The 16,692-nt window shown below is 51.9% G+C and overlaps 1 protein-coding gene across 1 annotated transcript; it reads left to right on the top strand.

Moving 5' to 3' along the window:
- Positions 1–618: 618 nt before the first annotated feature.
- On the top strand, positions 619–14,895 carry Tas1r2 (taste 1 receptor member 2). The gene is made up of 5 exons (XM_005081067.4): positions 619–912; positions 4,522–5,298; positions 6,720–6,929; positions 12,512–12,635; positions 13,895–14,895. The coding sequence occupies exons 1-5, from the start codon at positions 619–621 to the stop codon at positions 14,821–14,823; spliced, it is 2,334 nt and encodes a 777-aa protein (XP_005081124.2). The 3' UTR covers positions 14,824–14,895.
- Positions 14,896–16,692: the final 1,797 nt, after the last annotated feature.

Below are 16,692 nucleotides of genomic sequence, written 5' to 3'. Positions count from 1 at the left end.
GTAATGATGGTAGTATTGGTGGCGACAGTGGTGCAGCGGCAGTGATGGTGGCAATGGTGCTGGTGGTGATGGTGGTGGTGGTGGTGGTTGTTAGGGGTAGAAATAGTGGTAGTAGTGGTAATGGTGTTATTGGTGGTGTGGTATTAGTGTTGATAGTAGTATGGTAGCAGTGCTGGTATATGATAGTGATGGTGTCCTTGTTGGTGATGGTAATGGTGTGATGGTACCCATGGTAGCCACGGTGCTGATGTTGTTAGTGGTGGTGATGATAATGATGCAGTAGTGTTGATGGTGGTGATGGTGATGGTGTTGGTGATGGTGATGTCATTGTCGGCGATGATCACAAAGATATAGTAATGGTGAGGCAGTGGTGGTGCTGGGATAGGGAGAGACAATGGAGACAGTAGGGATGGCAATGATGGAGGAGATCACTGTGGGGATGGGCGGACAATGGTAGAGATCATAGGACTCACAGTGTGGCCACAGAGACAACGATGGCAGGAACGTGGTAAATGCCAGAATCTTCTGTAGTGCGCTCCTTGCCAAGGTTTCCTGTGTGGGGAGCAGGGCAGCGGCTTCTCTTATCTCTTTCCCTCCCTGTGGCCCTGCAGGTACGACATGAAGGTGCTGGGCTACAACCTCATGCAGGCCATGCGCTTCGCTGTGGAGGAGATCAACAACCATAGCACTCTGCTGCCAGGTGTGCTGCTTGGCTACGAGATGGTGGACGTGTGCTACCACTCCAACAACGTCCAACCTGCACTCTACTTCCTGGCACAGGATGATGACTTCCTGCCCATCCTCCAAGACTACAGCTACTATATGCCCCACGTGGTGGCTGTCATTGGCCCAGACAACTCTGAGTCTGCCGCCACCGTGTCCAGCCTCCTCTCCCATTTCCTCATTCCACAGGTGATGCCTGGGAGATGTGGCTGGGGAGGGGCAGAGGGCAGCTGCCCAGAGGGTGAGAAACTCTTCCCTGTCAGCCATGGTAGGAACATGAGCAGGGGCAGACAGCAGTTCAGGCTTAGGAGGCAGCCTGACTATACCAGGAGCCTGTGGTGAATCTCTTCACCCTTCTGAGCCTCAGTTTTCCCATCTGTAAGTGGGCTGATGAAGCTCCATCCAGGACTGTCTGGGTTAAAGCGGTCAACCTGAAGGAGTTTTCAGCACACAGTAGGTAGTCTGTAATGCTGTCACTACTGCAAGCTGCCTCTCTCTCAGGAATGAGAACTAAAGACCGTGCAGTATTGGCTCATTCAGTTGTCTAGCACAAGACTTGACTCCTTAAAGCGTGCCGCTGGGGCCTGGAGACGTGGCTCTGTTGGTAAAATAGGTCCTCAAGGAGTGTCACCAGGACCTGGGGAGATGGCTCTGTTGGTAAAATAGGTCCTCAAGGAGTGTCACCAGGACCTGGGGAGATGGCTCTGTTGGTAAAATAGGTCCTCAAGGAGTGTCACCAGGACCTGGGGAGGTGTCACTGTTGGCAAAGTGCTTGTTGTGCAAGCATGGGGACCTGAGTTTGGATATCCTGCACTCACATAAAACACCAGGACCGGCACTGGGGGCTGGGTGGAGACAGGAGGCTTCCCTGAGCTCACTGGATGGCCAGTCTTGCCAAACTGGTGAGTTCCAGGTTCACTGAGAGGTCTCATCTCCAAAAACAGGGTGAGCATTGATTGAGAAAGACACCTAATGCTGACTTCTGGCCTCCACCCATGTGCACGTGGACCCATACACACATGCTCACACATACACACATGCTCACACATACACACATGCTCACACATACACACATGCTCACACATACACATATGTGCACACAGATTGTGCACACATACACTCAGAAAGTGCTGATTGTATGACTGCTATTATTGTTTAAATTTGGAGGGTGGAGCATGAGATGGGGGTCTCTCTATGTAGCCCTGGCTGTCTTAGAACTCACTCTGTAGACCAGGCTGATACTTCAAACTCACAGAGATCCACCTGCCTCTGCTACCCAAGAGCTGGGGTTAAAGGTATGGGCTGCCATGTCATGCTTGGCATCTTTTAAGTTGTTTTTATACATTTTCATTTACTTATTGGGGAAGAAAACATGCACATGTCATGGCACATGTGTGGAAGTCAGAAAGAAGTCTGTGGAAGTCGGTTTTCTCCTGGAAGAGTGAACTCATCCTCAGGCTTGGCGCAAGTGCCTTTTCCTTTTCAGCCATCTTGCAAAGCTCTGACTGCTGTTAATCTGTCACCAAGCACAGAGATGAAAGCGCCCAGTCCAGCAGAGCTGTAGAATATTGACTAAAGATCAGATTGGCACACAGTAGGCTGGCACAAGTATTGAACTTGCTGCTGTGGCTCTTACCTTGTAGTGTACCCTGAGCAGGGTCAGACACATAGTAGGTGCTAAATATGTGCTAATATTTTGGTGTGAAATGTATGGTCCAGGACTGAGCTCATCCCTTTATTTATGGAACAGCTATTTCTTGAGCACCTACTGTGTGTCAGGGATGGTTGTAGGTGCTGGGGAAATGACTGGGAACCAATCATAAATCCCTGCCGTCATGAAGTCTGTCTTCTATGGGAAGACACAGACAACACGTGTGGATAAATGGGTGATGCAGTATGTTAGAAATGCCATGGGTAAAAGGCAGAGTAGCCAGGGGTGGGGGTTGAGTGTTTGGGGTGGAGACTGAGGCAGGCTTGAGAGGACTGGCCTTTTCAGCGTGGTGATTAGGTGGGTTTGCTGAGCACAGGAAAAAGGCTCAAGGGCTTAGGGGAGCTGTGCGAGCATCCGGGAGGAGAGTGTTCCAGGAAGCAGGGTTGGCAGCTGCAAGAGGCACTGATGGGCTTACGGAACAGGATGAGCGGAGCTAGGGCCTGGAGGAAAGTAGGAGGAGAGGGGGGCAGAGGCCACGAGGACGGTGGCTGGGATGGATGGGGAGGTCGGGACGGGTCTGGGTGGGCACCCTCAAGGGACGACTGAAAGGACTGACTGATGAGTGTGTGACGGGGACCCTGCGGGCGTCAGCGCAGGCAGTGATCCGGGAAGAGATGAGAATGAAAACCCAGTGCAGACTGACTTTGCGAACCCGGATCAGACTTCGGGGAATCTGGTGTCAGGTGGTTCATAGTCAGCATATTTAAAACACTGTACAGTTTGGGAAAAGGTTTCTAGGAAACAATCATTCCAGGTGCACAATAAGCTTAAGGTGTGACTCCACAGAGACTCCTTTACACAGTACAGGTGACCGCAAGGGTAGGTTCTGTAGCAGAGTGGGTTTGCTTAACTGGAGCTATGGAGGAAGAGTCTGGGGTAAACATTCTGGGGGATTTGGGTGAGGTCTGCCACCACAGATGACAAAAAGGTCATCAAGTCGTTAACAAAAATCCATGTTCAGCTTTATTTGATCCCTCCCATTGAGGAGATATTCCTCTGTGATCAACCTTCCTGGTTTCTCTAATGATTTATGGGCAGAAAGATCTTTGCACTCCCAACACCTCTGGACAGGTGGCAAGATGCTGGGTGGACTCAGAAAAGCCAGAGTTTGGAGTCAGAAAGGTGAAGTTTGAGATGGGAGGTGGACATTCCCAAGCCCACACCTGAGGTTCAGGAGGGAGGCTAATGCAAGGGCTGGATGATGGGGTCACCAGCTTAAAATGATGTTTGTACAAGAAGGGAGGGGTGGTGGAAGAGAAATGAAGATAGGAGCCTACACTTAGGAGTGTGCTGAGACTGAGGTCACAGCAGACAGAAGGAACCGTGAAAAGAGAGAGTAGCCAGTGAGTGGGAACTAGACCTCATGTAGGGTCTAGGAGGACGTATGGTCAATGGAGAGGCTGGGATGCTGCTATGAGGATGAAAACAGTGCTCAAGACATGCGGAAGGAGCTCAGTCAGGGTTCCTAAGTGTTGGGAAGGGGGCAGATGTGCATCACCTAGACAGGGAGTGACACACAGTAGGTGCCCTGTTAGGTAGGTCAGTAGGTGATGAGGAGACTGATGGGGTCACTAGTCAAGTCATGGTGCATAGTAGGGTTTCCTATTTCCTAAGGTAGCCATGATAATAACAATGTAAACACAGCTTTGGGCATGCATGTGTCCCCATATGTCACCAGGGTAATGATGTCAGAAGGAGTACTGATGGGGAATGTCCTTTTGCATGTATGTTTCTCTTATTGGTTGATGAATAAAACACTGATCGGCCAGTAGCCAGGCAGGAAGTATAGATGGGGCTATGAGACGAACAGAATTCTGGGGAGAGGACTCAGAGGGAGGTCTCGAGGAGACTCCATGTAGCCACTGAAGGAGTAACATCTACAGATAAGGCCCTGTAGAAATACATAGATTAATAGTCATGGGTTACTAATTAAGAGAGAGTTGGCCAGTAAGAAGCCTAAGCCATCGGCCAAACAGTTTTAAATAATGTAAGTCTCTGTGTGTTTGTTTGGGGCAAAGCCGCGGTGGGATCAGGCGGGACAGAATCTCCATCTACAGGGTACCTCCTCTAATACCTCACTCCGGCAGATCACATACAGCGCCATCTCCGACAAGCTGAGGGACAAGAAGCGCTTCCCTGCTATGCTGCGCACAGTGCCCAGCGCCACCCATCACATCGAGGCCATGGTGCAGCTGATGCTTTACTTTCACTGGAACTGGATTGTGTTACTCGTCAGCAATGACGACTATGGCCGGGAGAATGGCCAGCTGTTGAGCCAGCGTCTGATCAACACAGGTGACATCTGCATTGCCTTCCAGGAGGTTCTGCCCATACCCGAACCCAGCCAGGGCATGGGGCCTGAGGAGCAGAGCCAACTGGACAACATCCTAGACAAGCTGCACCGGACCACAGCACGTGTTGTGGTGGTGTTCTCGCCAGAGCTGGCCCTGCACAACTTCTTCCTGGAGGTGCTGCGCTGGAACTTCACCGGCCTTGTGTGGATCGCCTCCGAGTCCTGGGCTATCGACCCAGTTCTGCACAACCTCACAGAGCTGCGCCACACGGGCACTTTCCTGGGTATCACCATTCAGAGGATGTCCATCCCAGGCTTCAGCGACTTCCGAGTGCGCCACACCAAAGTAGAGCACCCCATGGTCAACAAGACCAACCTGCGGGCCACTTGCAACCAGGACTGTGATGCCTGCTTGAACGTCACCGAGTCCTTCAACAACATCCTTGTGCTTTCTGGGGAGCGTGTGGTCTACAGCGTGTACGCCGCGGTCTACGCGGTGGCCCATGCCCTGCACAGATTCCTGAGCTGCAACCAGATCCACTGCACCAAGGGGATGGTCTACCCATGGAAGGTGAGGGCCTAATCTTGCAGGGACTACTCCACCATTGCCATGTTCAGGGACTCAGGATCTGAACAAAGGAGTATGGGAGGCCACAAGGCATTCCCCTATCTCCAGGTGCCCAGAAAACACAAAGGTCTGAGTTTGAATCCTCAGAACCCATGTAAAAAGCTGGACTTGGCTGTGTATGCCCATAACCCCAGTGCTCGGGAGGGTAGAGACGGAAGGATTGCCGGGGTTGCTAGCTGCCAACCGAGCTCCAGGTTCAGTGAGAGACTGTCTCAAGGGAATAAGGTGGAGGAGAGTGAAGGAGCAAGCCTCTTGATGTCTTCCTCTGGGCTCCGTGCAGGTGCACAGGCACACACACGCCCCACCCATATAATGCACTGCACACATATACACCCCCCATAGGTACACCAACACAACTGTGCTCTATTTCAGCCGTGTGTCTCCACTGCCTAGCCTCAGAACCTAGTCCCACAGCTCTACGTACTTCTGTTTTGAAATGTGTAGTTCTTTGAAAGGCATTTGGCTGCCAGCTAGAATTGACTCTTGGGTGCCAAGACCTTTGTAGCCCGTGTCATTGCTCAGAGCGGTGCTGCACCGATTGCTTGGTGCCCCCTAGGATGTGTCATCATGGTTGATCTTTTATGCTTAGGGAGACTGGGGCACAGGGAGCCAACTCAGGGCACAGCTAGAACTGCAATTCAGCTCCAGGCTGCTCTGTTCAGAGCACACTCTTGCTAGCACCAGTTTGGGGAGATGGACTCAGAGAGAGCTGACCCTAGGTGTGGGGAAGTGGGAAGGACTGAATGCTGATGTTTGCAGTTGAGAGAGCCCCTGAGGGACACCCCAGGTGACTTCTGGGGAGGGGAAGGTGAGAGAGCAGTATTCTCTGCTACTGCTCTAAGTTATGTTAAAAAATATTTTATTTATGTGAGTGCTTGCCCATGTGTTTATGTCTGTGCACCACATGTGTGCAGTGTCCATGGAGGCCAGAAGAGGGCGTTGGATCCCCTGGAACTGGAGTTACAGGTGGTTGTGAGCAGCAATATGGGTGCTGGGAATTGAATCCAGGTCCTTGGAAGAATACGCAGTGCTCTTAACTGCTGAGCTCTCTCTAGCCCTCATTCTAGGTTTCTAACGCGGCTCCAGAGCCCAGAAGACAGGGTCCTACTGCCTCCACTTTGCAGAAAAGAAACTTGAGTCCAGAGAGGTTAAGCAACAGACACAAAGCTTCACAGAGTGGCAGGGCCGAGGTCTAGCTCCAGGCACATCAGGTTCCAGAGTCATCCACCACCTGCAGATGGCCGCTTCCCCAAGCTTGACACTCACATTGACAGCCGCCGAGGCTGACACGGGGGTGGTAGACTCTCAGATGTCTGCTCCCTTCTCTGAGGCCAGCTCTGTTTCCCCTTTCCGACCCCCTCCAGCTACTCAGGGAGCTCCGGCTTGTCAACTTCACCCTCCTGGGCAACCAGCTCTTCTTTGACCAAAACGGGGACATGCCGATGACGTTGGACATCATCCAGTGGCAGTGGGACCTGAGCCAGAATCCCTTCCAAAGCATTGCCTCCTACTCCCCCATCCATCAGAGGATGACCCACATCGCCGACGTGTCCTGGCACACCCCCAACAACACGGTCAGCTTGGAGGGTAGTGCCTGCGGGCTAGTCAGGAAGGGTCCTCACAGATGCATCAGTGACAGCCGGTGGGGTCTCCGTTTTGGGGGGTAGGGTCTGGGGTCACGTCAGACTTGCCAACTGAGAGCCACGGAGCTTAAGGTGCTCTAGATCCAGGAGATGGGGGACTCAAGGGTCTCTGCTCACTGCCCTGTGATGAAGCACACACACACACACACACACACACACACACACACACACACACTCACTCACTCACTCACACATGTGACTCCCGTATCAGCCTGGGGTGATGGCATTAATCACATTCCTTGGTGCTGATGCCAAGTGACTGATAAGAAGTAGTTTAAGGAATGAAGGGTTTATTTAAGCCTGTGGTTTGAGGATACAGTCCATCATGGTGGGGGAGGGATAGCAGTGGGAGCCCAGGGCAGCGGGTTGCAGCGCATCCACAGACAGGAAGCAGAGAGAGATGGATGTGGGCGCTCAGCTCACTTCCTCCTTTTTAATCAGCCCAGGACCCCAACCCGTGGGACGGTAGTGCCCACACCCAGGGTGGATCCCCCCTCCTGTGCCAAAACCTTCTAGAGATGTCCTCTCAGAACTGATTCCCATGGATTCTAAGTTTCATCAAGTCGATGGGATTACCCATCACAGGGACTCTCCCCATGGTGTGGACTAGAACACCAAAGGCACAGAGAGGTTACACAATATCCTGAAGTCCACACAGCTTGTCTGTGGTTGAGGCTTTCTCGACATAGTCTTCCAGCTATAGTTCAGTGTTGAGCTTGTGGAATCAGCCAGGTTGGTGTCTCTGCCTGTTTTCTTGAGCTCAAACCACAGGAGTTCTTTGTCTCAGGTTCTGGAGGCAGAAGCAGAGGGAGAAGTGCCAATGGTCCCCACCGAGGCCAGAAACCCACTTGGCCTTTCTCCTGGGGTTTGGCAGCTTGCTGGCGCTCCCTGGCTCTCCTCGGCTTGTCAATGCTCCACTCTGATCTTTGCCTTCTTCTCCTGGAGTGTCTCTGTGCTCTTATCAGTGTCCAAATGTCCCCTCTGTGCAAGAACACCAGTTCTCTTGGACAAGGGACCCTTCTTTCCCTTAGTTATCTATGCAATGACCCTGTAACGGAATCAGGTTACATATTTAGGTCATTACAGACATGCCCCCAAGTACTGGGATTGGGAGATGGGAAGGCATGAGGAGAGACCAGTCCAAAGAAATGTCCTCAAGCCAGACACTGGTGAGAACCACTGGAGTGCCACCTTCCTGTCACCTTCCAAGGACTTGCCTTCAAGCTAAGTCCCAAGGTAGAGAAATGGGCAGCTGGATTGGCTGGATTCCATGCCCTGGTGGCCACAGGTTGCTCTGGGGAATGCAGGTCCCACGTGGCTGAGTGCCTGGCAGCTCCAGGTGGACATCTTACACTACAGTCCACGGTAGACAGTGAAAGACACGGCTTGGCAAACGTTGGCTGCATGAGACTGTCCTGCTTGAGCCTAGAGGGTCTCAGAGCCTTTAGGATATTGGGCAGCCCTGTCTGTGCAAAAGGGGCATTTGGTGGCCAAGTGGCAGGTGGCGACCATCTCTCTCTTCCACCTCCATTCTGGAGTCCTCTTTTGCTAGCATGTAGTTTCTCTGGTTGACTACTCGGGAATGGTGGTACACATCCTCTGGTTGACTACTCGGGAATGGTGGTACACCTCTAACCCAGGGTCCCCAGCCCTCAGCCCTACAGCCCTGGTTGTAAATGGATCTTAGCAGCTATCCCCAAGACAGAAGCATAGGGCTGTTCTCAGGTACCCAGCAGTCTACCCTGAATGACCCAGCTTCTTGTGAGAACCCGACCCCCTCCTTGTGTGACCTTCTCATTCGCTGGTGGGAGGACCTCAGAGAAACCAGATGGTTTGCCGTGGATACGTCTCTCCACTGGGGACCAGAATCCTACTCCTACACCCCCTCCTACCTCAACTCTTACAGTCTAGTACAGCAGTTCTCAACCTAGGGCTCACTACCCTTTGAGGGTCCCCTAAGACCATCAGAAAACACAGATATTTACATTATGATTCATAACAGTAGCAAAATTATAGTTATAAAGTAGCAATGAAATGATATTATGGATGAGGTCACCACACATGAGGAACTGTATTAAAGGGTGGCAGTGTTAGGGAGATTGAGAACCACTGGTCTAGTTAACGTCAGTGATTTGAGGTCCTTTATTATTTGTTTGTTTGTTTGTGTACTCTATGGTGTTGGGGATCAAACCCAGGGTCTTTCACATGCTAAGCAAGAGCTCTACCATCTAGCCACACCCTTCTTGCCCTCCTTGTTTTCCTCTCCCCTTTCCTTTTTCATTTCCCCTGCTTCCCTCCCTTCCTCCTGTCCTTCCTTCCTTCCTTCCTTCTTCCTTCCTTTCTATCTTCCTTGTTGACAGGGTCTCTAACCCAAGCTGTTTTCAAATACATTGTGAAACTGGAATGAAATTGAATATCTGATCCTTCTGCCTTCACCTCCTGAGTGCTGGGATTGCAGGCATGTCCTATCACCCTTGGGATATGGAGTGCTGGGTTCAAACCCAGGGCTGCATGCATGCTGGGCAACCTCGGCCAACTGAGCTACATCTGCAGTCCTCTTTGGTTTTCTTAGCTAGAGTCTCACTATGCAGCCCAGGATGGGTCCTCCGCAAGAGCAGCCGGTGCTCTTAACCTCCGAGCTGTCTCTCCAGCCCCTCCTTTTACCTATCGCATTTGTTTTTTCTTTGCTTGGAGAATGTGTCTGCTGTGATTTCAGTCTTTTTAATTTGATTAAAACTTGCATCACAGCCAAGCCTGCATAGCGTCTGTCCTGGGAGATGGTCATGTGAACTCAGGAAGGTGCTGTGCTCTGCTGCTCCTGCTGGGCAGAATGTCCTGATGGCATATGTCATTTTATGGTGTGGGTCAGCCTTTTCACTTCATTGTGGATCCTCTGTTTAGTTCTCTGTATCAATTGAAAGTATGATGCTAACATCTCCACCTGTTGCTTTGGAATACTACACATTCTCTGTTTTCCTTCAGTTCTTTCTTGTTTTGTGTATTTGGAGTCCCTCTTGCTAGGGGTGTATGTGTTTATACTTGCATTATATGTGGTTCCTGTGCCAGAAGCTTACATGCCCTTCATATTCTTTTTCAGGGTCTCTTACAATATCTTTGGGTTTCTCTAGAGATTCTATCTTTTATTTATTTATAATTTTATTTTATTTTAATCTGAGTGAGCAAAAATTCAGCCTCAGTCAGTCAGTCATTTGCTTGGTAAGTTTTCTTATTAATTGTTCTCCCTGGAGGTGTTTCTGTTACCAGTAAGTAGAATGCTCTATGTGTTCCTGAATACCCACTTCATGCACCTGACAACATCTTTGGAGGCTGTGCTGGACCCCATGGCCCAGTTCTCTAGGGATCTGAGTTCCTGATTCCCAGTTTGCTCTTCTGTCTTCTCACTGTGAGGTCTCCGGGCTCTCCATGGTCAAGCTGGAAGCCAGCCATCCTGTTTCTCTCAAAGTCCCAGTGAAGCTCTCCTGTTTAGCATTTTTGTTTTAGCATTCTTCATGCTATTTAAAACTGTCTGTTTTATTCATGAATATGCAAATCTTCAACGCTGTCCTCCAGCATCTGCCATCAGTTTGTGCCCCAAGTTTGTGTGCATGCAGCTGTGCATACATACGTGTGCTGGTGCATGTGTAGGTATGTACATGTGGAGGCCAGACTTAACCTCTGTAGCTGCCCATTTTTTTTAAGACAGGGTCTCTGACTGAGACCTGGGATTTTCCAATTTAGCTAGTCTGTCTGGGCAGCAAGCCCCATGGATTCCCCTGTCTTCAGTCACCCAACATTGGCATTACAGCCATGAGCTACCACATCTGGCTTCTGACATGGGTGCTCTAGAGATGGGACTTGGGGCCTCATGCTTTTGTGGGAAGCACACTGCCAATGGAGCTATTTCTCCCAAGCTATCTTCCACGTGTGAGTGGAGGGATGAGTGAATGAAAAGCATGATGAGGTCTCAGGGGTGCAAAGCAGGATCAATCTGGTCACTCAAGAGCTAGTTCAGAGGTGGGAGAGGAGACAGACCTGGCAATGTGTGGTGGACTATGGCGTGTGTATGCATATGCACATGTGCGTGTGTGAGCATGTATGTGCTGAGGCTCGTGCACCTGCACAGTGCATACTCATATTCTTGGCAGAGAAGTCCCCATAAGGCACTGGGGATCTTTTAAATTTATGATGTGTGTCTGTATGCATGATGCATATGTGGGCATGCCTGTCACAGTGTGCACATGGAGGTCAAGGTACAGCTTAGTGAAGTCATTTGTTTCCTTCCATCTTTACATGGGTTCCGGGGATTGAACTCAGGTCTACAGGCTTGGCTACAGGCACCTTTACAAGCCGAGGCATCTCATCAGCCCGCGGATATTCACTTTTGACTGCTGAGAATCAGGAGAGGTTTTCTATGAAGTGCTAGGGAGGGTGACAGGTTGTCTATAAATGTCATGTGATGGCCGGGCACTGGAAGACTGGGGGACATGAAGGCGAGACCTCAGAGTTGAAAGAGACAAAAAGAGATGGGCTCTGGTGTCGAGGGTCCTTCTGTGGCTCCGTGGTCTGAGCCCCAGGCCCTTCTTGGCTGTATCCGTAAGAGATGGTTTTCCTTGGCCGCAAAAATGACCTCTGTAGGACCCAGTGGCTGCTCACCTGCCCCAGAGCTGTGACTGCCTGAGGCACTTCAGTGTCTCCTCCCTCTGCCGTGCTCTGCCCACTCATGGCTGCCCTCACTGGGCTCACACTCTCCATCCTCCTCATCCCCTTCCGTGTCATCCTCCCTGCCGTTCCCTCTGTGTGTGAGTCGTCCATTCAGTCCCTCCCTGTGCTGGGCTCCCCTGCAGGAGAGACAATAGGCGTGGATGTCACCCTCATGTTCTAGTTCACCCGAGACCCCTGCTCTTCAGAAGGACGCGCAAGCAAGAATCTTGGCTTTAAGCGGCAGGAAGGCATGGTAGCGGAATAGATGGCAACAGTTTAGGCGAGGATGGCTGCAGGGTCTCTCGGCATCGTTCAGCTCTCCCCAACCAAGGTCAGGTTTTCCTTTGGCCATGGTGTCCTCTTTGTGATAAGACGGCTGCCAGCACCCTCAGGGTTCCACTCTGTCTTGTCAACTCCCCATGAAGTCTCTTTCTTAACCCTTGGGTGTTCTTCCAGAGGGTGGCGGGTTGAATTAGGTCACAGATGGGCAAAACCGAGAGAGTCCTGCAAAGACACAGTTCTAACAGCAGTTCAGTCAGGGCTAGGCTACCCTCTCCCCAGGAGCATCCTGCTAGGTGGGGAGAACACTGGTATCCCAGAGGGGGAGAAAAAGGTGGGAGGCAAAGGCAGGTGGATCTCTATGAGTTCGAGGCCAGCCTGGTCTACAGAGCGAGTTCCAGGACAGCCTCCAAAACAATACAGAGAAACCCTGTCTCGAAAATTACACACACACACACACACACACACACACACACACACACACACACACACACACACACGAGGGCTCAGGATCTCTTGTCTTCTTCCTCCAGATCCCTGTATCCAGGTGCTCCAAGAGCTGCGAGCCTGGGCAAATGAAAAAACCCGTGGGTCTCCACCCCTGCTGTTTTGAGTGCGTGGATTGCCCCGAAGGCACCTACCTCAACCGCTCTGCAGGTATGGCTCCCACTGCCCCTGCTTGGCCCTCCCTTAACAGACCGCAGGTTCCCTTCATGGCTCAGCACCCCTGCCCTGTCTGGGAGTTTTCAGGAGTCCCTTCCCTTTGCCGGGGTCTCTGGGGCCTTCCTAGGGAATGTGAGTATCAAAAAGCCAGAGACCGGGCCTGCTGCCTCCTGTGGCTTCCCATGAAGCAAAATGCCCAGTATGGGTTTCTGTGTGGTACTCAGACCAGACATCCCACTGTGTGCCAAGCATTTACCCCGTGAGCCAGATCCCCGGTCCCAGTGACTGAATTCCCACTTGAAAGACACTCTCTTTCTAGAACACCGACTCCTGTATTTAAATTCACGTTAGTGTAGCACACAGTTCAGGCTTGAGTGTAAATCTTTCTCATGACCTCATTGGTTAAGAATTAGTTGACGATTTCACCTTTGATTAAAAGCACCTTCTGCGTGAGGGCCCCGAGTAAGCGCTGATCAAGTTTGTTGAAGGCGTCTACTGGCCTGTCACAGTTGTCAGTGACCTGCAGACAGGGGCCAGGCTTTGCCGGTCTCCAGAGCCCTCCATCTCTGGTACCTGGGCTGGGGACACACTGTTGGTAAAGGGCCTACCTTTTTTATATAAGGACATGGGTTTGATCCCCAGAACCCATGTGAAACGAGTCAGGCATGATGCACTTGGAAGCAGTGCTGGGATCCCTGGGACTCACTGGCCAGTCAGTGTAGCTGACTTGTTGAGTTCCGGGCAAGTGAGAGACCTGTTCTCAATGAGAGAGAGAGAGAGAGAGAGAGAGAGAGAGAGAGAGAGAGAGAGAGAATGAAGAAGAAAAAGAAAGTGGATGGTATTTGAGGAATAATACCAATGCTGTCTTTTAGTCCGCATACTCATGTACACACACACACACACACACACACACACACACACACACACACACACACACGTGTAAACACAAATATACACCACTCAAAATGCTAACTGAATGAGGTTGCAGGCCTCTCCCACTAGGGGGCGATATCTTGACAGGCTTTATAGTTGGGTTCTGAGCAAGGAGACCCGGGTTTGCATCCTTATTTGGCTTTGTGACTTTGAGAAAATGACTTAACACAGCTGGGCCCTGTTGGTCTGTGAGGTGAGGTTACAGGGTGGGGGTGGGGGTGGGGATGGTTGCTCAACTCTCTGGCTCAGGGTCTGGGCCCAGAGGACATGGGCTCACAGGTGGGGGTCCCGCTGATGGGAGTCGCTGTGGGCTCTTGCAGATGAGTTTAACTGTTTGCCCTGCCCGGGTTCCATGTGGTCCCACAAGAACGACATCACTTGCTTCAAGCGGCGGCTGGCCTTCCTGGAGTGGCACGAAGCGGCCACCATTGTGATTGCCGTACTGGCCGCCCTGGGCTTCTTCGGCACACTGGCCACGCTGCTGATCTTCTGGAGGCATTTCCAGACACCTATGGTGCGCTCCGCGGGTGGCCCCATGTGCTTCCTGATGCTGGTGCCGCTGCTGCTGGCGTTCGGGATGGTGCCGGTGTACGTGGGGCCGCCCACGGTTTTCACGTGTTTCTGCCGCCAAGCTTTCTTCACCGTCTGCTTCTCCGTCTGCCTGTCCTGTATCACTGTGCGCTCCTTCCAGATCGTGTGTATCTTCAAGATGGCCAGACGCTTGCCACGAGCCTACGGCTTCTGGGTGCGTTACCGCGGGCCCTATGTCTTTGTGGCCTTCATCACCGCCATCAAGGCGGTCCTGGTGGCAGCAAACATGCTGGCCACCACCATCAACCCCATTGGCCGGACCGACCCCGACGACCCCAACATCATGATCCTCTCATGCCACCCTAATTACCGCAATGGGCTGTTCTTCAACACCAGCATGGACTTGCTGCTGGCCTTGGCGGGATTCAGCTTTGCTTACACCGGCAAGGAGCTGCCCACCAACTACAACGAGGCCAAGTTCATCACTCTGAGTATGACCTTCTCCTTTACCTCCTCCATCTCCCTCTGTACCTTCATGTCCATCTACGATGGGGTGCTGGTCACTGCCATGGACCTCCTGGTCACCGTGCTCAACTTCCTGGCCATCAGCCTGGGATACTTTGGTCCCAAGTGTTACATGATTCTTTTCTACCCGGAGCGCAACACTCCAGCTTACTTCAATAGCATGATCCAGGGCTACACCATGAAGAAGAACTAGCCTTGCCTGCCGGCCTCGGTGGCGGAGACCCCCAGCCTGCTACTGCTGTTCCTATGCTACCATTCCTGTAGTCTGGCTTTTTTTTTTTTTTTTTTTTTTTTTTTACCCATGTGGCGCTTGGAGATACCCTTACCGAACTCTTCCCTCCTGAGCTGTTTCCCTGTCCAGGAGCTGCCATTCACTTATGGAAGAAGCCACCCAAGGTGACCTATGGGGCTCCAAGGACGGTCTGATTTATAAGCCTACGTCTGCCACCTGGTGGCCACAGTGAGTACCTGCAGTCTGTGGCCCCACGCCTTCCAGCTTGCTCAGGGCTGGTGGCTGTGAGGCTGACAGTGGGGTCCAGTATGCTCCCTGGCTGTCCTGTGCTTCATTTCCAGTTCCCAGGAAGCACAGGTCTGGGCTTCTATGTTCTAAAGGACAGCTGGGCGTCGTGGGTCCTTCGTTGTTGCTTACAATAAACTTTCCTTGGATGCAATCAATGTCCCTTTTTGATTTCAGAGGTTCCCTGAGGATGCTTCCTCCTGGGTTAAAGGACAAAAGTGTGTGTGTGTGTGTGTGTGTGTGTGTGTGTGTGTGTGTGTGAGGGGGGTGGTTGTGGATGACTTGAAGAGAGGCGGGAACACAGACCGGAAGGAAAGGCAGCTGGGGCCCAGGGCAGAGGCTCAGCTCTGGGTCTCTGGGCCTTGTCCTTTCTGAGTGTTCCTGCCCGTGTCCCTCTGCTCTGTCACTTGAGAAGCCATGCTGGCACCCCTCCCTCGCTTCATGTCCAGCTGTGTCTTCCCACAGCCCTCAGCGTGAGTCTTGTGTAGGGGCTGGAGATGGTGAGGGGAAGGCCTTGCGTTGGGCAACACTTCCCAGAGGAACCACGCAGGGCTATAGGATGTGTGCATAGAATGAAGAGGACGTTTCGATGACGAGATCTCTGGGCCCGGGGTTGAAAACTCCCCTGTAGTGATTTGCGGACAGAGGACTGGGGACCCGTGGATGCTCAGATGGAGAAGGCCAGCACTGAAGCCCCAGTCTGAGGCCAAAGGCCTGGGCATCCCTGGAGAATGCTGGGCCACAACCAGGTTCTCAGACTGAAGGAGCTGGAGCCTGATGACGTCTGTGGCAGCAGGAACACTCTCTCGGGGGTAACCAGATGCACACTGGGTTCCCTTTTCCTTGCTTCATCCTGCCAGACCCGCAGAGAGGGTCATACCCATCATTGCAGGGAGCCTCCAGAAGTGTGCGTGTCACCCGCCGTCTAGGTGGCTCTTGGTGCATCAAAAGAAGCTCTCAGCAGACCCAGGATGAGGGTTGGTTGTTTTTTCTTCCCTAGAAGTGAGGTCTTTGTGGAATGTTCCTTCTCCATCTCGTCCATACTTCCCTGGAGGGAGGTTGGAGCCCAGACACAGAGGCCTGGCTCAGCCCTAAGCTTTCAAGGAACAATTTGTAGGGTCTGGTCCTGGCTGTGTCCCATCTGTCCCCCTTGCCTGCGGGACCAGATTGTAGGAGCACAGGGAGTTTTAATCTCTTAATTCCTTCTCTTTACATCCTTCTGTGCCTTGGCTTAATTTCTCTCTTTTTTCCCCCTTTTTTGTTGAGAAAGAGCTAATGGCCTCATTTCTGGGTTCCTCTGGAGGACCTCCATTAGCAGAGACAATCCCCAAACCCCACTGACCTTAGAGTGTACCCGCTACATACCTCCTGCATGACCATTGTAGTGGAGGGGTCTTAATCCTTTCTTTCCCTCCAGTGGCTGAGGTCACCCTCCACTGTTAGACAACTACTTGTTGTGTGTGTATATGTGTGTGCTATACGTGTATGTGTTGTGTTGTGTGGACGTGTGTGGTAGGTTGTGTGTATATGCGTTGTATGTAGGTG

Source organism: Mesocricetus auratus, unplaced genomic scaffold (assembly GCF_017639785.1).
Source record: "Mesocricetus auratus isolate SY011 unplaced genomic scaffold, BCM_Maur_2.0 Super-Scaffold_100014, whole genome shotgun sequence".
Classification (NCBI taxonomy): Eukaryota; Metazoa; Chordata; class Mammalia; order Rodentia; family Cricetidae; genus Mesocricetus; species Mesocricetus auratus.
Note: the sequence above shows the minus strand (reverse complement) of the source record. Positions and strands in the feature narration are given on the sequence as shown.